Raw genomic sequence first — 15,513 nt, 5'->3', positions numbered from 1 at the left:
CCGCCGGATTCAAAGGAAAAGAAAATGTGAGTCGCCGGTTTTTGCAGTGACATTGTCCGAGACTTATCTCTTTTTTCTTAAAAATTCCTTCTCTTTTGACACCCGACTCTCTGTCAGAGACGTTGTCTGACGAGCCTCACAAAATAGTGGTGGTTCAGCAATTTGACCCATGAGTCTTTTTTTCTTTTTTTTTCTCAACCACCAAGCACCGAATAATACTACACCACACCAACACAGCATACTGCCATGCCACCAAAAGCCGCACCCCGTAGAGGGGCAGCAAGCGCATCCACCTCATCGCATCCACAAACAGAAAACCCAAATCCTTCCGCACCGAATGCCTCACGGCCAACCCCCGCTCCGAGCGCGGGCAGAACAGCTGCCGGCGCAGCACCACCCCGCGCACCCGTCCAACGCCTCCAAACTCTCAACAAACGCACCCCGACAGGCAGCATAGCTCCCGCCACCCGAACCTCCGCAACGCCCGGCTCCAGCGGCGCGCCGGGCGAGCCCGTGAAACCAACATTAAAGTATAAACCGCGCGCTGTCGGCCGACGAAGCAAAGAAGAGCGCGAGGCGATCGAGAAACTCGAAGCAGAGCGGCACCGCGAGAGACTTAAGGAAGCTGCTGCTATCCAGCGCGGACGGGGAGGTTCGCGCGGAGGCCCATTTGGACGCGGGCGAGGCGGTGGTGTTGGTGGCACGGGGGTTGGGGGGCCATTGGGGGCTGGGACTGGTGGTGGGGGTGGGAGACGAGGTAGAGGAGGACGGTTTGGGGGTGATGGAGGGAGGGGAGATTCGCGGGCGTCGTCGATGGGGCATCGGAGTCGGACGAGGTCTGTTATTGATATCGGGAGTGCGGCGGCGAGTCGGGATGTATCGTCTGATGAGAGTGATTCGGGGAATTTGGTGGATATTGACCAGATTAACCTTGATAGTGATGAGGAGGGGTTTGTTGCTGATGATGAGCCGAAGAAGGGGAAGGGGAAGATGGCAATGGCTGATGATGTCGATGAGAGGGGACTACGGCCGATTCGGGTAGAGAGACATGAGCATGCGGAGCGAGTTGTCAGTGTTAATATGGAGTCTAGCTCGGGCAAATCGGCAGATATAAGGGAGCAGGCTAAGTCCAAGACTAAGGAGGAGGAGGATGATGATGCCTTATTTGTGCGACAGGAGGACCAAGTGGAGGAAGTGCGCGTGAAGGAGGAGCCTACGGACGAGGGCGACCAGGTTATGAAAGATGTCCCTACCACCTCTGCGGATGATGCAGCTGCGGATGCGGATGATGAATTTCTCCCGGCGCAAAAGGTCAAGGTGCGACGGAACCTGAGCAAGGAACCAACTAGCAAAGAGGCGACTCCGGCACCGACACCGGCATCAGCACCTTCCAAAGATCCGAAGAGCTTGCTACGGACCAAGGAGGATATTGAAGAATACGAACGGCATGAGCAGGATCTAGTGGCGATCAAGGATCTGCTGATTACAGAGCCTAAACCGTCCAAGGAGAAGGATTCTCAGCCGGAAAAACCTACTACTCTGGAGGGCGAGGGCGATAAGCCTGAGACTGCGGCAGAAGAAAAAGAGGGAGAGGAGGAGAAATTAGAGGAAGAGACCGACGACAAACTTTCTGGGCAGTTATTCCTCGTCCAGTTCCCACCCATGACGCCGAACCTCATCGTTCCCTCTGGTACCGACGGCGAAGGTGAAGCGCCCACCGAACCAACCACCACCAACCTCGAACCTCAACCAACTGAACCCACCGTCAAACACGAAGACACCAACGACCCCGAACTCATTACCGACACCACCACCCAACACCCTAAACTCGTCACCGCCAGCGACCAACAACTCCCTGCCGGCCGCGTGGGCAAACTCAACGTCCACGCATCGGGCAAGGTCACATTAGACTGGGGCGGAATTAGCCTTGAGCTAGACAAAGCAACAGACGTAGATTTTTTGCAGGAAGCGCTTATCTTGTCAACCCCGCCAACTCAGGCGGGGATGACGGCAGAGGAGATCAAGATGTCGGAAGAGGAGGAGAAGAGAGTTTGGGCGATGGGGCAGTTGAGTGGGAAGTTTACGGTGACGCCGGATTGGACGAAGATACTGTGATTGCACATTTGTATATAGAACAACATAAACCAGGTGGTCGGATGCTGCATGATCACGAGTGCCGACGTGTTCTGTAAGTGCGGAGTAGCGGGGACCTGATATGTCACCTGCTGGTGACGCGGTTTCAGTAAGTCGGATTTGTATACCGCATACTTGTACGGAGTAGTTCGTGCTCTACACACATACTTGTAGTAATACTAGTACGTGGTACTGTACCTGTCGATGAACCGCTGTATGTGCCTGTACCAGCCGATCACTATATATAGCTCAGATCCGAAACTCTCATAACTAATAACCAGCCTTATTAATTGCGCCAATCAACATCATTAACAGCCACATTTATTTTATGCAGGTTTTCAGAAGTTACATCATCAGCCACAAATACCGGGTTCAGTAAGATAATGCCCTGGGCATTTACCCAAAAAGGAAACGCCGAGGGTCGATGAGCCATCTCTTATTGGGTCCAGCCACCGGATAAGCTTTGGCTCGCAGCCACGAGTCCCTGACACGGCACACTTTAACCAATGGGAGAGCTGAAAATACAATTAAAACCCACTAAGGGGCTGGTGTGGGTACGCTAGTTCCTGGCCTAAAACGGGTTAGTCCACGCGGTTCTGGCCTGTCAGATACTGCGCCAAGTCTAATATAACCCAATAGGAGGCTCGGGTTGTTCACTGGTGGACACGGTACGGGGTTTTTCCTCGTCGTTTCGCTTCTCGCGGACCTTTCTTCCTCTTCCTCTTCTTCTTATCTTTGTGTTCTTCTCTTCTGTCACCCTCGTTTTCTTGGCTGTTACTGGTGTGTTTTTGATTGGTGCTACTGGCTACTGTTCGTTTTTCTGTGTTGCTGTCGGGACTCGTGGCTTGTCGCATTGTATTACACCTGCGCTACACTGCCTCTCGTATAAACGTGCTGCCTCCTGAACCTTCTCCTGTACGGAGGATTACCCCGGACAACGTCGCTTCAGTTTGCTGCATAGCCATTGCTCCATATAACAACAGTAGCGTCAGTCGTCCTTCCACTTTCCTACAACGGACGACTTTTCCTTATCGCCTCTATCTGCCGCTATCGTACTCCGACAACATGAGACCTTCCACCGTTCTTCTCTGCCTTGTGCCCACCGCGGCCCTTGCAACACAACAATCTTCCGCAGTTCAACCCTCCCCCTCGGTACCAAATGTTACTCCTCCCGCGCCATTACCAGAGCTACAACAACACCAATACCAGTATCAATACCAACATCCACCTGAATCCGTCCAAGAAGCCGGTGTCGATGCCGCTGCCGCACAACCGACAGACGCATTTGGCCTGGGGAAAACGACGTCAACAAAATCGCTGCAGGCACGAAGTGAAGGGACACTGGGTCAGTCACCGTGGATCGGAATGGCCATTGGGCTGACATGTACGGCTTTTGCGGCGGTCATGCTGGGATAACACCGGTCCACCAACTCCATGGTTATGCATATCCATGGCGGCTTGGTGCGAGCCATGGATTGGGTTGAATGCTCGACTTGCCCTGCATTTTCATCGTTATTTGAGCGCTCTTAAGACTTTTCGATTCTCTTCGCCATTTCTTTCTGCGAAAGCGCATTGATACCTTCGATTCTTCTTGAGGCATCGATCCTGCCTCGCGACGCTTTTATTATGATATATTACTTTTTTATTACCCGATTTTTTCTATTTCTCTTCTGCATCGTCATCGACTCGACTTCGACATCGACATACCCAGCACACCGAGAGTGAACTCGACTGCTACGTGTACATGACTATACCTTGAGCGCCTTCTTCACCACTTACTTTATATATACACTTACACTTGCATTTCTTGTGGATTTTGTGTGTTTGAGATCAGGTGACCCGTGTTATTTGATTTCTTGATGTATTTAATATTAATTCAGGCTTGAGGCTTATACTCATTTTTTGCGATACATACTGCTTTCCAGCTCAGCCAAAGGATTCCCCCCTGCGGAAATTAGGCCCTTGGACTGGAACAGTAGAGTTGTCCTCGTTTTCCGTAGGTGGCGGATCAGGACGATTTTAGCCTTTCACGGCCGGCTGTTTCCAGATACCAAGTGCAACAACATCCAGACTGTCCCTGTTGATGACAAGGGACCATTTGTCGAATACACTCAAGTTGGTCATCTGTGAGATTCATATAGATGTCATGCAGATTCTCGCCTGGGACGCGTGACAACAATTTAATGCACATTGCCACCAGGGTAAAGGGGAAACGACTCTGCAGGCTGTCTGACATTATCGATATATGCCAGGCCATGGCCGATTTGTCCGATGCCTTCGACCTTTTTAGCCTCTTCAAGATATTCGAGTATCGCTTGTTCTTTCGTATTCTGGAGATTCTCTAAATCGAATTCGTCCGGCTGTAGACTAGTATGGAAGTTAGCATATATTATATACAATGCAGCATAGCTACATCGCTGTTGAATATATTCACCCATATCGGAACTTGATCATAATGGGCTCATTTGTGTGGTTGCACCTTGTTGGGGTGGCGCTCCAGAACATCGTCCCTGTCCCGAAGCACCTTGTTGTAATGGCGCACCACCGCCTTGTCGCTGACCATATACTTGACAAGGTGCACTATGCCCTATCTGCCATTGGTGCCTGATGGCGGCTCACTCGGTTCTTAAAGTTGGTCAACGCGGTCTTGATATGTGATTCCGGAAGTACCACGGCTCCAGATATTGAACACAATGACTAATGGGCTATATCTGTTAATAACAAGGAAATTGGCCTTTGATATTCAGCGGTTCTTTTGACGATCGCCCATTTTGAAGTGGCCGGGATTCAATCTTGCATGTCAGTATCAACACCATATTTTATCGCAGGGGAGTACTCACTCATGAAGAATCTGAGCATAATCCCATCGCTGGTGTTCAAATTGCGAGCCAAAGCTGAAATACGTCGCTGTCCATATTTGATATCGGTAACTTCTGTGAGCTGTTTCTTGATGAGGGCGAGTCTGTCGTCAATCAACCCTCGTTTGCCGCCGAAGTCAAAGGTCTCAGCAGGCGTGATGGGCACACTGTCTAATGGGAAAGGAAGAAATGAGTAAATAGGAAGGGAAAAATAGGGGAGGAATAATGTAAAAAGATAGATTATAAGAAAGAGAATAAAAAAGAGAGGAAAAGAGAAGAAACTGCAGTTTGTTGAGTTGGGCGTTTGCCAAACCAACTAGCGGACGCCTAAGAAAGCAGGCGGTTCACTCGTTTGTTTGCCCTATTCTCTTTACTATTTGCAAGCACAATTATCTTATTCCTTCTTTCTTCCTTCTCAATTTCATCCTCATCCTCATCCCCATCCCTACGTTACCAGCAAATTCTTCTGACCATTTTATCAATGATCAAAAGAGAATTAAAACCAAAACAATGTCCCTCCAGTTGAGTCTCAGCAAGGAAAATAAGGCACTTGAATGATTGCATAAGCAAATGAGGTAACTAAGTTAATCCTGCAGTCAAAACCAGGATTGTGCAAACCTTGTGATTGCTACTTGAGATGGGGATCATGTCCAAGTTCAAGGCCCTATAGGCCTTCCTGGTGAAAAAGAATCAACAATAAAAAATGAGTTATAGCAGCGAGGCTTGGTACGTGGCATATAACTATCAGCCATATCAGTATCAAGCTGGCCTGAAGGGGCTGGCTTTTGTAGGTTGGTCAGCGCGGCATTTTAATGATAACCGCCGTTGTTTTCCCAACACATGTCCAAACATGATTCGTGGCAAGACATACGGACTACAGGTTCTTGGCCTCGAACCAGCTACAATCAGGGTGTTCTCGCTAGGCCAGTGCTTTCTCTACCCCTCGCTCGCTTGGGAGCTACATAACGGGACAACCATCTCGGACCGGTAAAAGGCAAGAAGATCGCCGAGTGGAATCATTAACGGGGACCCTATAGCTATGGCAAGGTGGGAAGGTTTCTCAACGTCGAAGCACCCTCGGCCCATGAGGAAGTGGGCGATTGGGCATGCGTTTTCATGGAGGAATGCCATCGTTATGGTAAGATTGGCAAATTCCTCACAGAAAAGTAACGAAAGCATAAGGGCATCGTATGGATGTCGAGCAATCAAGGGACAGATGTATAGATAATCAGATATTAATCAGCCATGCAATTTGGACCGAATGCTCCGATAATCAAATGAAAGAATAAGGTATAACACAGACTACAGATATCGAGAAGCAGACAGGAACATATAAGCAACAAAAGAAAGAGCGGTAGAACAAACTAGCAGATTATATCTTATGTCACTCATCATTCATGTTAATCAATCTAACCTGTCGTCACCCCTTCGCTCACTTCCCAACAGCAACAAACAATCGATCCCCAATATCCCCCAAACCCGGCACAATCATCCCCCGCTCATCACACCGCACATCAACCCCAGCAACCCAAACCTCAACGCCCCCCTCCCAGCTCTCCTGCACCCTCTTAACTCCTTCCTCCGATGCAAGCACACTAATCATAATCACACGTTTCACACCCCACTCTCGCAGTAGATGGATGGCCGCTTCGGCGGTGGCGCCCGTAGCAATAACAGGGTCCAGCAGGATGGCGGTTTCGGCGGTAGCTGTGTTGGTTGCTGTTGGGGTAGAGGTTGTGGTGGAGGTGTCGCGGTGGTAGGGGAGGTTGTTGTAGTATTCGACGGGTTGGAGGGTGGAGCGTTCGCGGAAGAGGCCGAGGTGGTAAATTGGGACGGGGGTGGGGAGGAGGGAGTTAATTGCTGTGCTATGTTAGCCTCTGGATGTAGACAAGTATGCTTGGTAGAAGGGGAGGGGATACCATCGGTCATGCCCAATCCCGACCTAAGGATCGGGACAATGGCTAGGTTGGTGGGAATCTCGCGAGTTTCATATTCAATCCCCAAGGGGGTTTTGTCCTGTACTATTAGATTCCTCTTCGGTATTAAACCAGGTAAAGGTGAACTCACTGTCTTCCCCGACACGGCAGATAAGCTGGCTAGAGCTTCAACGCCCAAAATGGTGGAGATCTCGGTGACCAGACTGCCGGTTTCACGGGTGGAAGTGGTGTGAGAGCGCAACTGGGAGAGCTTTGCCTGGAGGCAGGGATGGCTAGAGATGTGGATGGTCATGATGTAGAGTGGAAGGAAATTAGTAGAGCAATAGTATGGAGTGCAGAGAATTGGATAGAGAAATGGTGGTGAGTTGTAGAGGTGAGGTTGGACAGCTGCAGTTGGGGAGAGAGGGGTTTTATACGACCACGTGCAGCATCCCTTGTCTACAGCTTACTACTACTATTACTACTACTACTACTACTACAGCCCAGCTATGCTGTACTGTACAAGCACCAGGATATTTAGTATTACTCTGTATCCTCTATCAATGGTCTATTTAACCCCTCCCTATCTATTTACTCTCTATCTTATCAGATATCTTCGGAACCGCCCGATTGCCTGCCTGACTAATCACATCAATCTTGAATCCTTCTCCAACTTCTCCTCATGTCTATACAAGCCTATACAACACAAGTCCATCGGCAATATGCCACTCCACGACTGCGACCACGACTATGAACATAAAGAAGGAACTAGCATGCCCCTCTCTGAGTCCACCGTGCCCCCTCCAATCGAACCCGACCCTCACCAGCGCACCCCCCAACCCCCTGAACCCGAACTCGACCTCCAACCCAAGACCAAAGAGACCATCAAACCACTTTCCCAACACCCATCCACCCACCTCTACACCCTCTCCTACCTAATATTCTTCGCGGTATTTGGCACCCTAGCCCGCCTCGGCCTCCAATCCCTAACCTTTTACACGGGCGCGCCAATCGTCACAGGCGTACTATGGGCTAACGCAAGCGGTTCTCTACTCATGGGCTTCTTCCTAGAAGACAAGAACCTCTTCCGCGAAGAATGGGGCGAGAACCAGGAGACAATAGATGAGCATGAACGGTTGAAAGCGCATAAAGCGACTAAGAAGACTATCCCGTTATACATCGGCCTAACAACTGGTTTCTGCGGCTGCTTTACTTCTTTCTCTTCATTTATCAGGGACGTTTTCCTCGCGCTCGCGAATGATCTACCTGATCCATCTCGTGATCCTTTCTCGGGTCCTGTTTCGAGAAACGGGGGGTATAGTTTCATGGCGCTCATTGCGATCCTACTCATCACTGTGTCACTATCCCTCGCTGCGCTGGTCGCTGGCGCGCATCTAGCGCTTGCGTGTGACAGATTCACGCCCGTCTTACCCTTCGTGTTTACGCGACGTATCCTCGACCCCATTATGGTGATCCTAGGCTGGGGATGCTGGCTCGGCGCAGTCTTCATGGCTATCTGGCCACCAGACCGTCACAATTTGGAAACCGAAACCTGGCGCGGAGCCGCGATCTTTGCGATCGTTTTCGCACCGCTAGGCTGTCTCCTCCGGTTCTATCTCTCGCTATTCCTAAACGCCAAACTTCCCAGCTTCCCGCTGGGCACGTTTGCGGCGAATATCCTAGGAACTGGTATCCTGGGCATGTGCTATGATCTGCAACATATCAGTGGTATTGGTACTTCGGTGGTTAGTTGTCAGGTGTTGCAGGGTGTTATGGATGGGTTTTGTGGGTCGTTGACGACGATTAGTACGTGGGTTGCTGAGTTGAATGGGTTGGGGAAGCGGAGGTATGCGTATTTCTATGGGACGGTTAGTGTTGGTGTTGGGTTGGGGTTGTTGGTTGTTACCATGGGGAGTTTGCTATGGACGAGGGGCTTTGATACTCCTGTTTGCTAATTTTGTAGTCTCAGTAGCTATCTGTATATCTGTAAAGTAGTTCTACATAGTATCTAATACTCACTCTGTTTCATAGTTACATACGAATGCTTAATTATTGAACTTGAATATCCCCGCGAATATTTTCATTGCTTCAATTACTAACTTATAGTACAAGGTACTACAGCATGCACCAAAAAGAAAAAGATAAATAAACATAAACATTACCAAGAATCGAACCAAATCAATCAAATCAAATCCAAAAACACAGACACAAGCATAACATAATAGTAAACAAAACATAACACATTGCGGGGACTGCATAAACACATAGCATAATCAACCAGAACAAAAACACATTAAATAACCCAAATGGTCAAAAAATTGTAAGTTAAAGTGGTATAAAGGAGTGACTCGAAGTGTGAAAAGATGCATCGGAAGAAATGAAGATGATGAAATATACAATGACAAGCAAAAAGGTATCAATCAAACAAAATCGACAAGAAATAAAACACAACATACAACAAACGTGCTGATGCGCGCAGATGAAAGAAAGCACTAGAAATTAAGTGGGCGTAAATGTCAACGAAATCGAAGAAAAAGCAACGGAACTCCGTCAAGTGCTAGGGGGAAAGAGCACACAGGACCAGCCGGGTGTCGAGTTGTTGCTTTGGGTGAAAACAGAAAATGACCACACCGGACTCCTGTGAGTTCTTGCAGAGGAGAAACTCAAAGTAAAGCAGAAAGCAGCAAAACGTCGCAAATGCAGGGATATCAGCACACGGCGTAACGGACGCCACATGCCAATGCTTCCTACCCTGAATCCAAATCCATCATTGACCAAATGCATGAAACGAGTGAAAGAAAGAAAAAAAAAAAAAAAAAAAAAGGCACTAGTAAGCAGTGCCAACGCTGGCCAACGTCTTGGCCGGCATCGGGTGAATTGGCTGATCTTTGGAAATGCGCAACGAGTCCTCGTAGCCAACCAAGGCTTGCGAATGCAGTTTGAACGACTCGCCCATGAGCTTTGTGATTCTGTTTTCGTTAGCACCCAATCGATATACAGGAACGATAGAAGACTTACCCCCAGACTACGACACCGTCCAGGATGTTACCCCATACACGGGCCACAGTAGAGCTGAGTTTACCAAAGGAGTCCACGGCTTCATTGTCAAACAGGTTGCGCACTTTGTTGTAGAGGGCCAACTCATCCTCAGTCGCTGGCTCTTCGTCATGTTCCAGGCGGTAGAGCCAGAGACTTAGGATGACCATCAGATCCAATCCACACAGTGGATGCTCGACACTCCAGTTGGTGGCAGACGTCTTGGCTACCCAGTTGATGCCCTGGACCGCGGCGATCTCGATACATTCGAAGCACGACTGGATGACCTTGTTCATTTCCTGTCCCCGCTTAACCTTGTCGCGCGCGACGGTCATAGCGGCAGCAACTTCGTAGGACGAGTGGTAGCGCATGGCCTCCTGGATCGACTTCAAGTCGACTTCCAAACGGGCGCGGGTGTTGCGGTAGACGGCCATCGAGTTGAAGATCAAGGGATGGCAATTGTGCGGGGTGCTGAGGGGCACGACAACGGTCTCGGGCTCACACACGTCCAGGGAACTCTCCCATGTCTCCAAAGCCAAGCGAAGCTTGAACTCAGTGACCACGTCCTGGAGAGCCTCGAAGCTTCTCTTGTGGTTCCAGACCTGCAAGAACAGGGCGTTGATCAACACACGAGTCGCAAAGGCGCTGTAGCGCGTTTGCTCGCCCTGGAAGAGACAGTCGTGGGCTTCGCGAACAGTGAGTGATGGGCTGGCAGCCAAGTTGCGGCGCCAGGCCTCATCATCACCGCCCTCCCAGTTCCAAAGCGATTCCGACGACGGCAGTTCCATGGTGTCGAATTCATCAAAGCTCATTGCTGGGGTGTGGTTGTAGGTCAGCGTGAGCATACCGAAGAAGATGTAGACGGCGTAGTAAGTCCGACGGCACGACTCGTCATCAATCCACTCTTCGCGTGTGGGAACTGCTTCCCGCGCATCGCACCGCACCTTGAGTTGATAGCGGTTACCCGAGACCATGTTGGCCAGTAGACTCTTAATGGAGCAGGTCCATTCAAGACCTTTGGGATCACCACTCCAGCTCTCGAAAACCATGTTGAGGAGTGTACTCTGCATGGCCCAGAGAGGGCATTTTCGCGAGTCAAAATTGTCCTTGTGCTGCAAGAATTGGGTGACCAGCATCTTCGAACCCACGTGCATCATGAAAGCCTCCTCACGCTCAAACGCGTACAGCGCACCGATAGAGAGCACAGCAAGCAAGAGCGGCGGCGAGACGGACGTGGGCTTGAACGACTCTTGGTGCAGAAAGGGCAGGTGTGCGTGGTACAGGTTGAAGTAGGTGGAAAGGTACTTGTTCAAGGCAACCGTCGTGGGCAGCTGGAACGCGCTGGGCAATGCACCGAGGGAGTCAGCGTTTCGTATCCGCTCAACCAACATGTTGCGCTCGATATCGTTGGCGACCTGTGGGGCCTTGGGAAGCGTCAACATTTGGCTGGGACCAGGAGACTTGCGATAGTTGACAGGGCTGATGGGACCGGTCATGGAGGGAAACGGCGACAGCGCGTTCGGGGTCGAGTTACCCGACACAGGCAGGGTGTTCATGAGCGAAGGTCCAAGCATGTCGCTGCCCATGTGCGACATGGGACGGTCCATCAAGGAAGGCAAGGGCTGGTGCGAGTCTGCGATTGCGTCGGTGGTTGTGAAGCTGGAAGCCATGGACGAAGCGGGGTGTTTGACATCGAGGGAATCCCAGGGCATTTGCGGCAGTGTCGCATTGCTCGACAGATACGACACGGGGGGATCAAGTATCGAACCGCGACCAGGCGAAAACGAACGGTCGGATTCCGCGCGTTCTTGGGTAGCAACAGTGTTGTTATTGTTATTGTTGTTGTTGGAAACGCCTGCGGTCGCGACGGTAGGTGTGGTGGTCTGGCCCGTTGCGGCAGCTGCGGCCTTATGTTGGAAATCTGTCATCAACATGGCTGCAGTTTCAAGGTCGACCATACCATCGCTGCTTGCCTCAAGCTGTTCCAGGGTAGTTGGATCGATGGTGATGTTGGGCTTGGAATGAGCTGCCGGAGCAGGGGAGGACTTCTGAACCCCGGCGTTACTATTCCCACCACGTCTGCGCCCTTCAGCCACCAAGGGAACCCCACCATCTTTGGCGTGAACCGTACGGTCATGACGGAGTAGGAGATCGCGACGGACGAAAGTACTGCGACATTTCATGCACTTGAAGGGCCTTTCTTTTGTGTCTTTGGAAACTGTTAGCTTTCATCAACCGGGTAGTATGGAGAGGACAGCGACTTACGAGAACGCTCATGTCGGCTGCGATGTTCACTTCTGCTGAATGCGCGATTGCAAAATTGGCACTTGTATTTCTTCTCTGGAGCGGATGTCTTTTTTGCCGGCGAGTTGGATGCCGGAGCAGTGTTTGGTGCCATTTCGATAGCGGGAAAATACCAGTTATCGCGTGAACTGTAGACGGAACTGCAGAGAAAGATGCGATATTGTTCCCTCGGTAAGTTCAGACCGGTTCTGGAGACGAGAAGACGACAGAAGTTCGGAAGGGAGTCTGATCATTCCTTGGGAGCGGGGAAGGCACAACAGCAGTAGTATTATCTAGGAGGTTGAATCCAAAAGGGGTAGAGAGAAAGAGTCCAGCCACAGGCGGACAGAGATAATAGTAACAGTCAAATAGTAGAAACAGGAAAGAAAAATAATTCTATCATAGAGTAGAGAGGGGTATCCTTCGTAAAGCCGCGGGGAGAGGGGATAATATTGCGGCGGGATGTGTGCGTGAGGAAGGGAGGGAAAAAGAGGAGAAGGGAGAAGAGGGGGGATGAGAGAAGAAGAGAGGGAAAAGAGGTGGTATTTCAGAGGTTAGAGAAAAAGAGAGAAGAAAAAGAGAAGGAAAAAAGAAGGGAAAAGGAAAAGAAGGGGGGGCTGATGGGATAAAAAGAGAGAAAAAAAAAAAAAAAAAAAAAAGTGGGAGATGATTCCTGGAGGGGGAGAGGAAGTGGGCAGTGTGCGTGGATGTACTGTATTTTGTAGTGGTGATAAGAGTCCCTCGGGCGACGACGATCGGGGCGGTCGCGAACAAGTGAGGCGGGTGTGGAGTCCCCCTCGGTTACACTCGTTACCGTACGACGAGGGGCTGCCAAGATTACCACACACGCGGTAGTGTGGCCAATCCCGACGCGTTTATACACACGTATGGTATTATTTGTATTTATACGGGTACAAGTACCTGTATTCATACTTCGGATGTCCTCCTGAGTTTGTCTACGTAAGGATGTGAGGGACTATTACTCAAGTCTGAACAGTAAAACATAACCCCTCGGCCCCTCGCGCCCCTCGTTACCCCTCGTCGAGTGGGTATGTTTACTCAATGGTCCTGTTTTCTAGCATGTCATCTGACAGAACCACAACCTTGGTTCGGCGGGGCCCGTCCTATCTACAAGTACAAAGTACAGTTATGTTTTGTACTTGCGAGTGCTCTGCACTTGTAAAAGTACAAATATTTTCTATACAAGTAGAAAGTAAGATGTATAAGTTAATATAATAGCAGGGATTCTACAAGCACTACCCCTGTCTCCCGTACTCCTCTTCATTAATTCGTAAGAATGCAAACGGAAAACAAACAAAGTTAGGGCTTATCGGATCCGGCTTTCCACATGCTAGTCCCAATGGGGTTAGGTCACCCTTCATTAGATCTGTCTCATACAAGTACACCACTCATGAGACTTGACACAAGTAAGTTATTGATTCTATCAGTGGCAAGTATGTGACTGGTCTCTTTTCTTTTTCTTCTACTATGTGTCTTTTCTTATAGCCACGGCACCAACCTTCATATTCCAGCTGTACCTGTACTCCGTACTGGGCTTACTAAGATTGACGTGACTGGTGCCCCTCGATCTTACGTATTCTTTCCCATGCGCTCAGTGGACTGCATCGGCGAATGACCATCGCGCACGATCAATAATTCGATTAGCGGGTGATCTCGTCCAGGATGATGTAGCTGCACGCTGCACAGCTGCCCATTAACGGGATATTTGTACCGCTATTTATGGAGCGGTACGGAGTACACGTCTGTACTTGCACACCACGCTGTTGTGTACTTGTACATGGATGATGTATACAAATCCGCTCTCTATCTACAAGCATGTCTAGACAACATACTCTAATATCTACAAATCTTGCATTCTAACAATACTAAGTCTACAAGTCTACAAGTACAGTAAACCGGATTAGACAAAAGACAATCTGTGCGGTGGATCCATCCTCATTCCGTCCAACACGGTAGTTACTTGGGTAACCCAATACACCGACATTATCCCTGGGCTTCGCTTGCTTCACTTAAAACCACCGACTATTAGGAGAATATGTGTCGCTGATTTATGCATCTCATTCCCAACATTCTGCACATGTACCTGAGTGTGTACACCGATTCAATTTCTGTTCTTTTATTGGTGTATCTGTACGGAGACTCCGTGGTGGTAATCGTACTGTATCCGGAGTGGGTGTTCAATCGGTCCGGAGTAGACAAGTGCATTTGTATCGTGCTCCGTAGGCTAGAGTCTAATCTCACGGTTATTCTAGACCTTTTTCGTGAAATTCCACCGCAACGGTATTTGTTCCGGAGTATGTACGGATTCTGCATCGTGTTGGCTGGATATATATTTCCGCCCCATGCACATTATTCATACCTATAACATGCAAAGTCCCTCTTTCCCTGGTCATATGAACTATACAAGCACACCATAACCCCCTATTAATCTACATACGCTGTCTATTCCGTAAATCAGAATTGAACACATGGAGAAACCCAAGAACGACGACTGAAACATCACCAAAACAATACCTCATGGCTGCAACGTGAACCATGTTCCTGCCATTTCCTCCTTGCTTCTTCAATCCCAGGAATGAACTTCCTCTCACTTTAGTCAGGCACTCTACATAGTAAACAAGTGGGTATCTGAATTATGAAGACTTGTAATTGTATGGAGCTGCCAACGTTGATCAACGTGTGTTAGGCTGTTTGATATGGCGTTCCATACTCCTGGGAGACAGTTTAATTATTGAGGGCATGTGGGCTATTGCCCACATGCATAGTATCGCATCGCTACCAAAAATCAGAAAGTATGAATGCATCCGACCAGGGCCCCTCCTGTCTATCGCCCATAAACCAGCCCCTCCGTATACAGGCGCACTCATAACCCCTCCCCCCCCAAAAAAAATAAAGGCTGCTGACTGCCCCTCACAGACAAGGGATAAGATAGTCAGTCGTAGATCCATGGGCACTCTACGAGTCACCTACAAGTACACTCCATCTACTCTGGACTCTGTCATTCGCAAGAGCAAAAGGTACGGCCCCTCCCCCTTTTCATTGCTTTTTCTTTCTCGGACGGATTGTCGCAGATAAAACCCCACCCGGCCTTCGAGAATGTTTCTGGGCCAATCACGAGGGGTAGCGGGGTTCTTTGACTCTGCTTGCGATTGTTGTGTTCCTGGAAGGACGGAAGCCTGGAAGTGAAAGTAAAAGGTGGCTGGCTGCTTGTTATTGAGACGAGGGAGTGATCCGATTGAGTAGCCGGGCTGGGCTTATTATTCCGG

At 49.6% G+C, this 15,513-nt stretch overlaps 6 protein-coding genes across 6 annotated transcripts; 4 read left to right on the top strand and 2 right to left on the bottom strand.

Annotated features, from left to right (window-relative positions):
* Positions 1 to 58: 58 nt before the first annotated feature.
* On the top strand, positions 59 to 2,345 carry EURHEDRAFT_411094 (putative DNA-directed RNA polymerase III RPC4). Its single transcript, XM_040781521.1, has one exon. It carries the CDS (start codon positions 247 to 249, stop codon positions 2,113 to 2,115), a length of 1,869 nt encoding a protein of 622 aa, XP_040640278.1. The 5' UTR covers positions 59 to 246; the 3' UTR covers positions 2,116 to 2,345.
* An 853-nt stretch (positions 2,346 to 3,198) lies between these two features.
* Positions 3,199 to 3,549, top strand: EURHEDRAFT_514432 (uncharacterized protein; the record flags this gene model as incomplete). Its single annotated transcript, XM_040786269.1, has 1 exon — positions 3,199 to 3,549. One exon carries the CDS (start codon positions 3,199 to 3,201, stop codon positions 3,547 to 3,549), a length of 351 nt encoding a protein of 116 aa, XP_040640277.1.
* A 2,829-nt stretch (positions 3,550 to 6,378) lies between these two features.
* EURHEDRAFT_411092 (uracil phosphoribosyltransferase) lies at positions 6,379 to 7,307 on the bottom strand. The gene is made up of 3 exons (XM_040781520.1): positions 7,059 to 7,307; positions 6,911 to 7,007; positions 6,379 to 6,851 (listed from the first exon to the last, which is right to left on the bottom strand). Exons 1-3 carry the CDS (start codon positions 7,218 to 7,220, stop codon positions 6,424 to 6,426), a joined length of 687 nt encoding a protein of 228 aa, XP_040640276.1. The 5' UTR covers positions 7,221 to 7,307; the 3' UTR covers positions 6,379 to 6,423.
* A 119-nt stretch (positions 7,308 to 7,426) lies between these two features.
* On the top strand, positions 7,427 to 8,978 carry EURHEDRAFT_411091 (FluC/FEX family fluoride channel). The gene has a single exon (XM_040781519.1). It carries the CDS (start codon positions 7,630 to 7,632, stop codon positions 8,860 to 8,862), a length of 1,233 nt encoding a protein of 410 aa, XP_040640275.1. The 5' UTR covers positions 7,427 to 7,629; the 3' UTR covers positions 8,863 to 8,978.
* Positions 8,979 to 9,734: 756 nt separating this feature from the next.
* On the bottom strand, positions 9,735 to 12,341 carry EURHEDRAFT_452938 (C2H2-type zinc finger protein; the record flags this gene model as incomplete). Its single annotated transcript, XM_040784075.1, has 3 exons — positions 9,735 to 9,876; positions 9,926 to 12,152; positions 12,209 to 12,341. 3 exons carry the CDS (start codon positions 12,339 to 12,341, stop codon positions 9,735 to 9,737), a joined length of 2,502 nt encoding a protein of 833 aa, XP_040640274.1.
* A 1,840-nt stretch (positions 12,342 to 14,181) lies between these two features.
* EURHEDRAFT_356230 (uncharacterized protein) lies at positions 14,182 to 14,799 on the top strand. Its single transcript, XM_040778463.1, has one exon. It carries the CDS (start codon positions 14,298 to 14,300, stop codon positions 14,610 to 14,612), a length of 315 nt encoding a protein of 104 aa, XP_040640273.1. The 5' UTR covers positions 14,182 to 14,297; the 3' UTR covers positions 14,613 to 14,799.
* Positions 14,800 to 15,513: the final 714 nt, after the last annotated feature.

Source organism: Aspergillus ruber, assembly GCF_000600275.1.
Source record: "Aspergillus ruber CBS 135680 unplaced genomic scaffold scaffold00008, whole genome shotgun sequence".
Taxonomy (NCBI): domain Eukaryota; kingdom Fungi; phylum Ascomycota; class Eurotiomycetes; order Eurotiales; family Aspergillaceae; genus Aspergillus; species Aspergillus ruber.
The sequence above is the reverse complement of the archived record's forward strand: the minus strand, read 5'-3'. Positions and strand labels throughout refer to the sequence as shown.

What these genes read in the sequence shown, in the direction of transcription:
- EURHEDRAFT_411094 (XM_040781521.1), top strand. Translation starts at nt 247, where the DNA reads ATGCCACCAAAAGCCGCACCCCGTAGAGGGGCAGCAAGCGCATCCACC.
- EURHEDRAFT_411091 (XM_040781519.1), top strand. Translation starts at nt 7,630, where the DNA reads ATGCCACTCCACGACTGCGACCACGACTATGAACATAAAGAAGGAACT.
- EURHEDRAFT_411092 (XM_040781520.1), bottom strand. Translation starts at nt 7,220, where the DNA reads ATGACCATCCACATCTCTAGCCATCCCTGCCTCCAGGCAAAGCTCTCC. An exon ending in CTGCCGTGTCGGGGAAGACA is followed by an intron (nt 7,008 to 7,058) that starts GTGAGTTCACCT and finishes CTAATAGTACAG; the next exon opens with GACAAAACCCCCTTGGGGAT. An exon ending in GGGATTGGGCATGACCGATG is followed by an intron (nt 6,852 to 6,910) that starts GTATCCCCTCCC and finishes AACATAGCACAG; the next exon opens with CAATTAACTCCCTCCTCCCC.
- EURHEDRAFT_356230 (XM_040778463.1), top strand. Translation starts at nt 14,298, where the DNA reads ATGCATCTCATTCCCAACATTCTGCACATGTACCTGAGTGTGTACACC.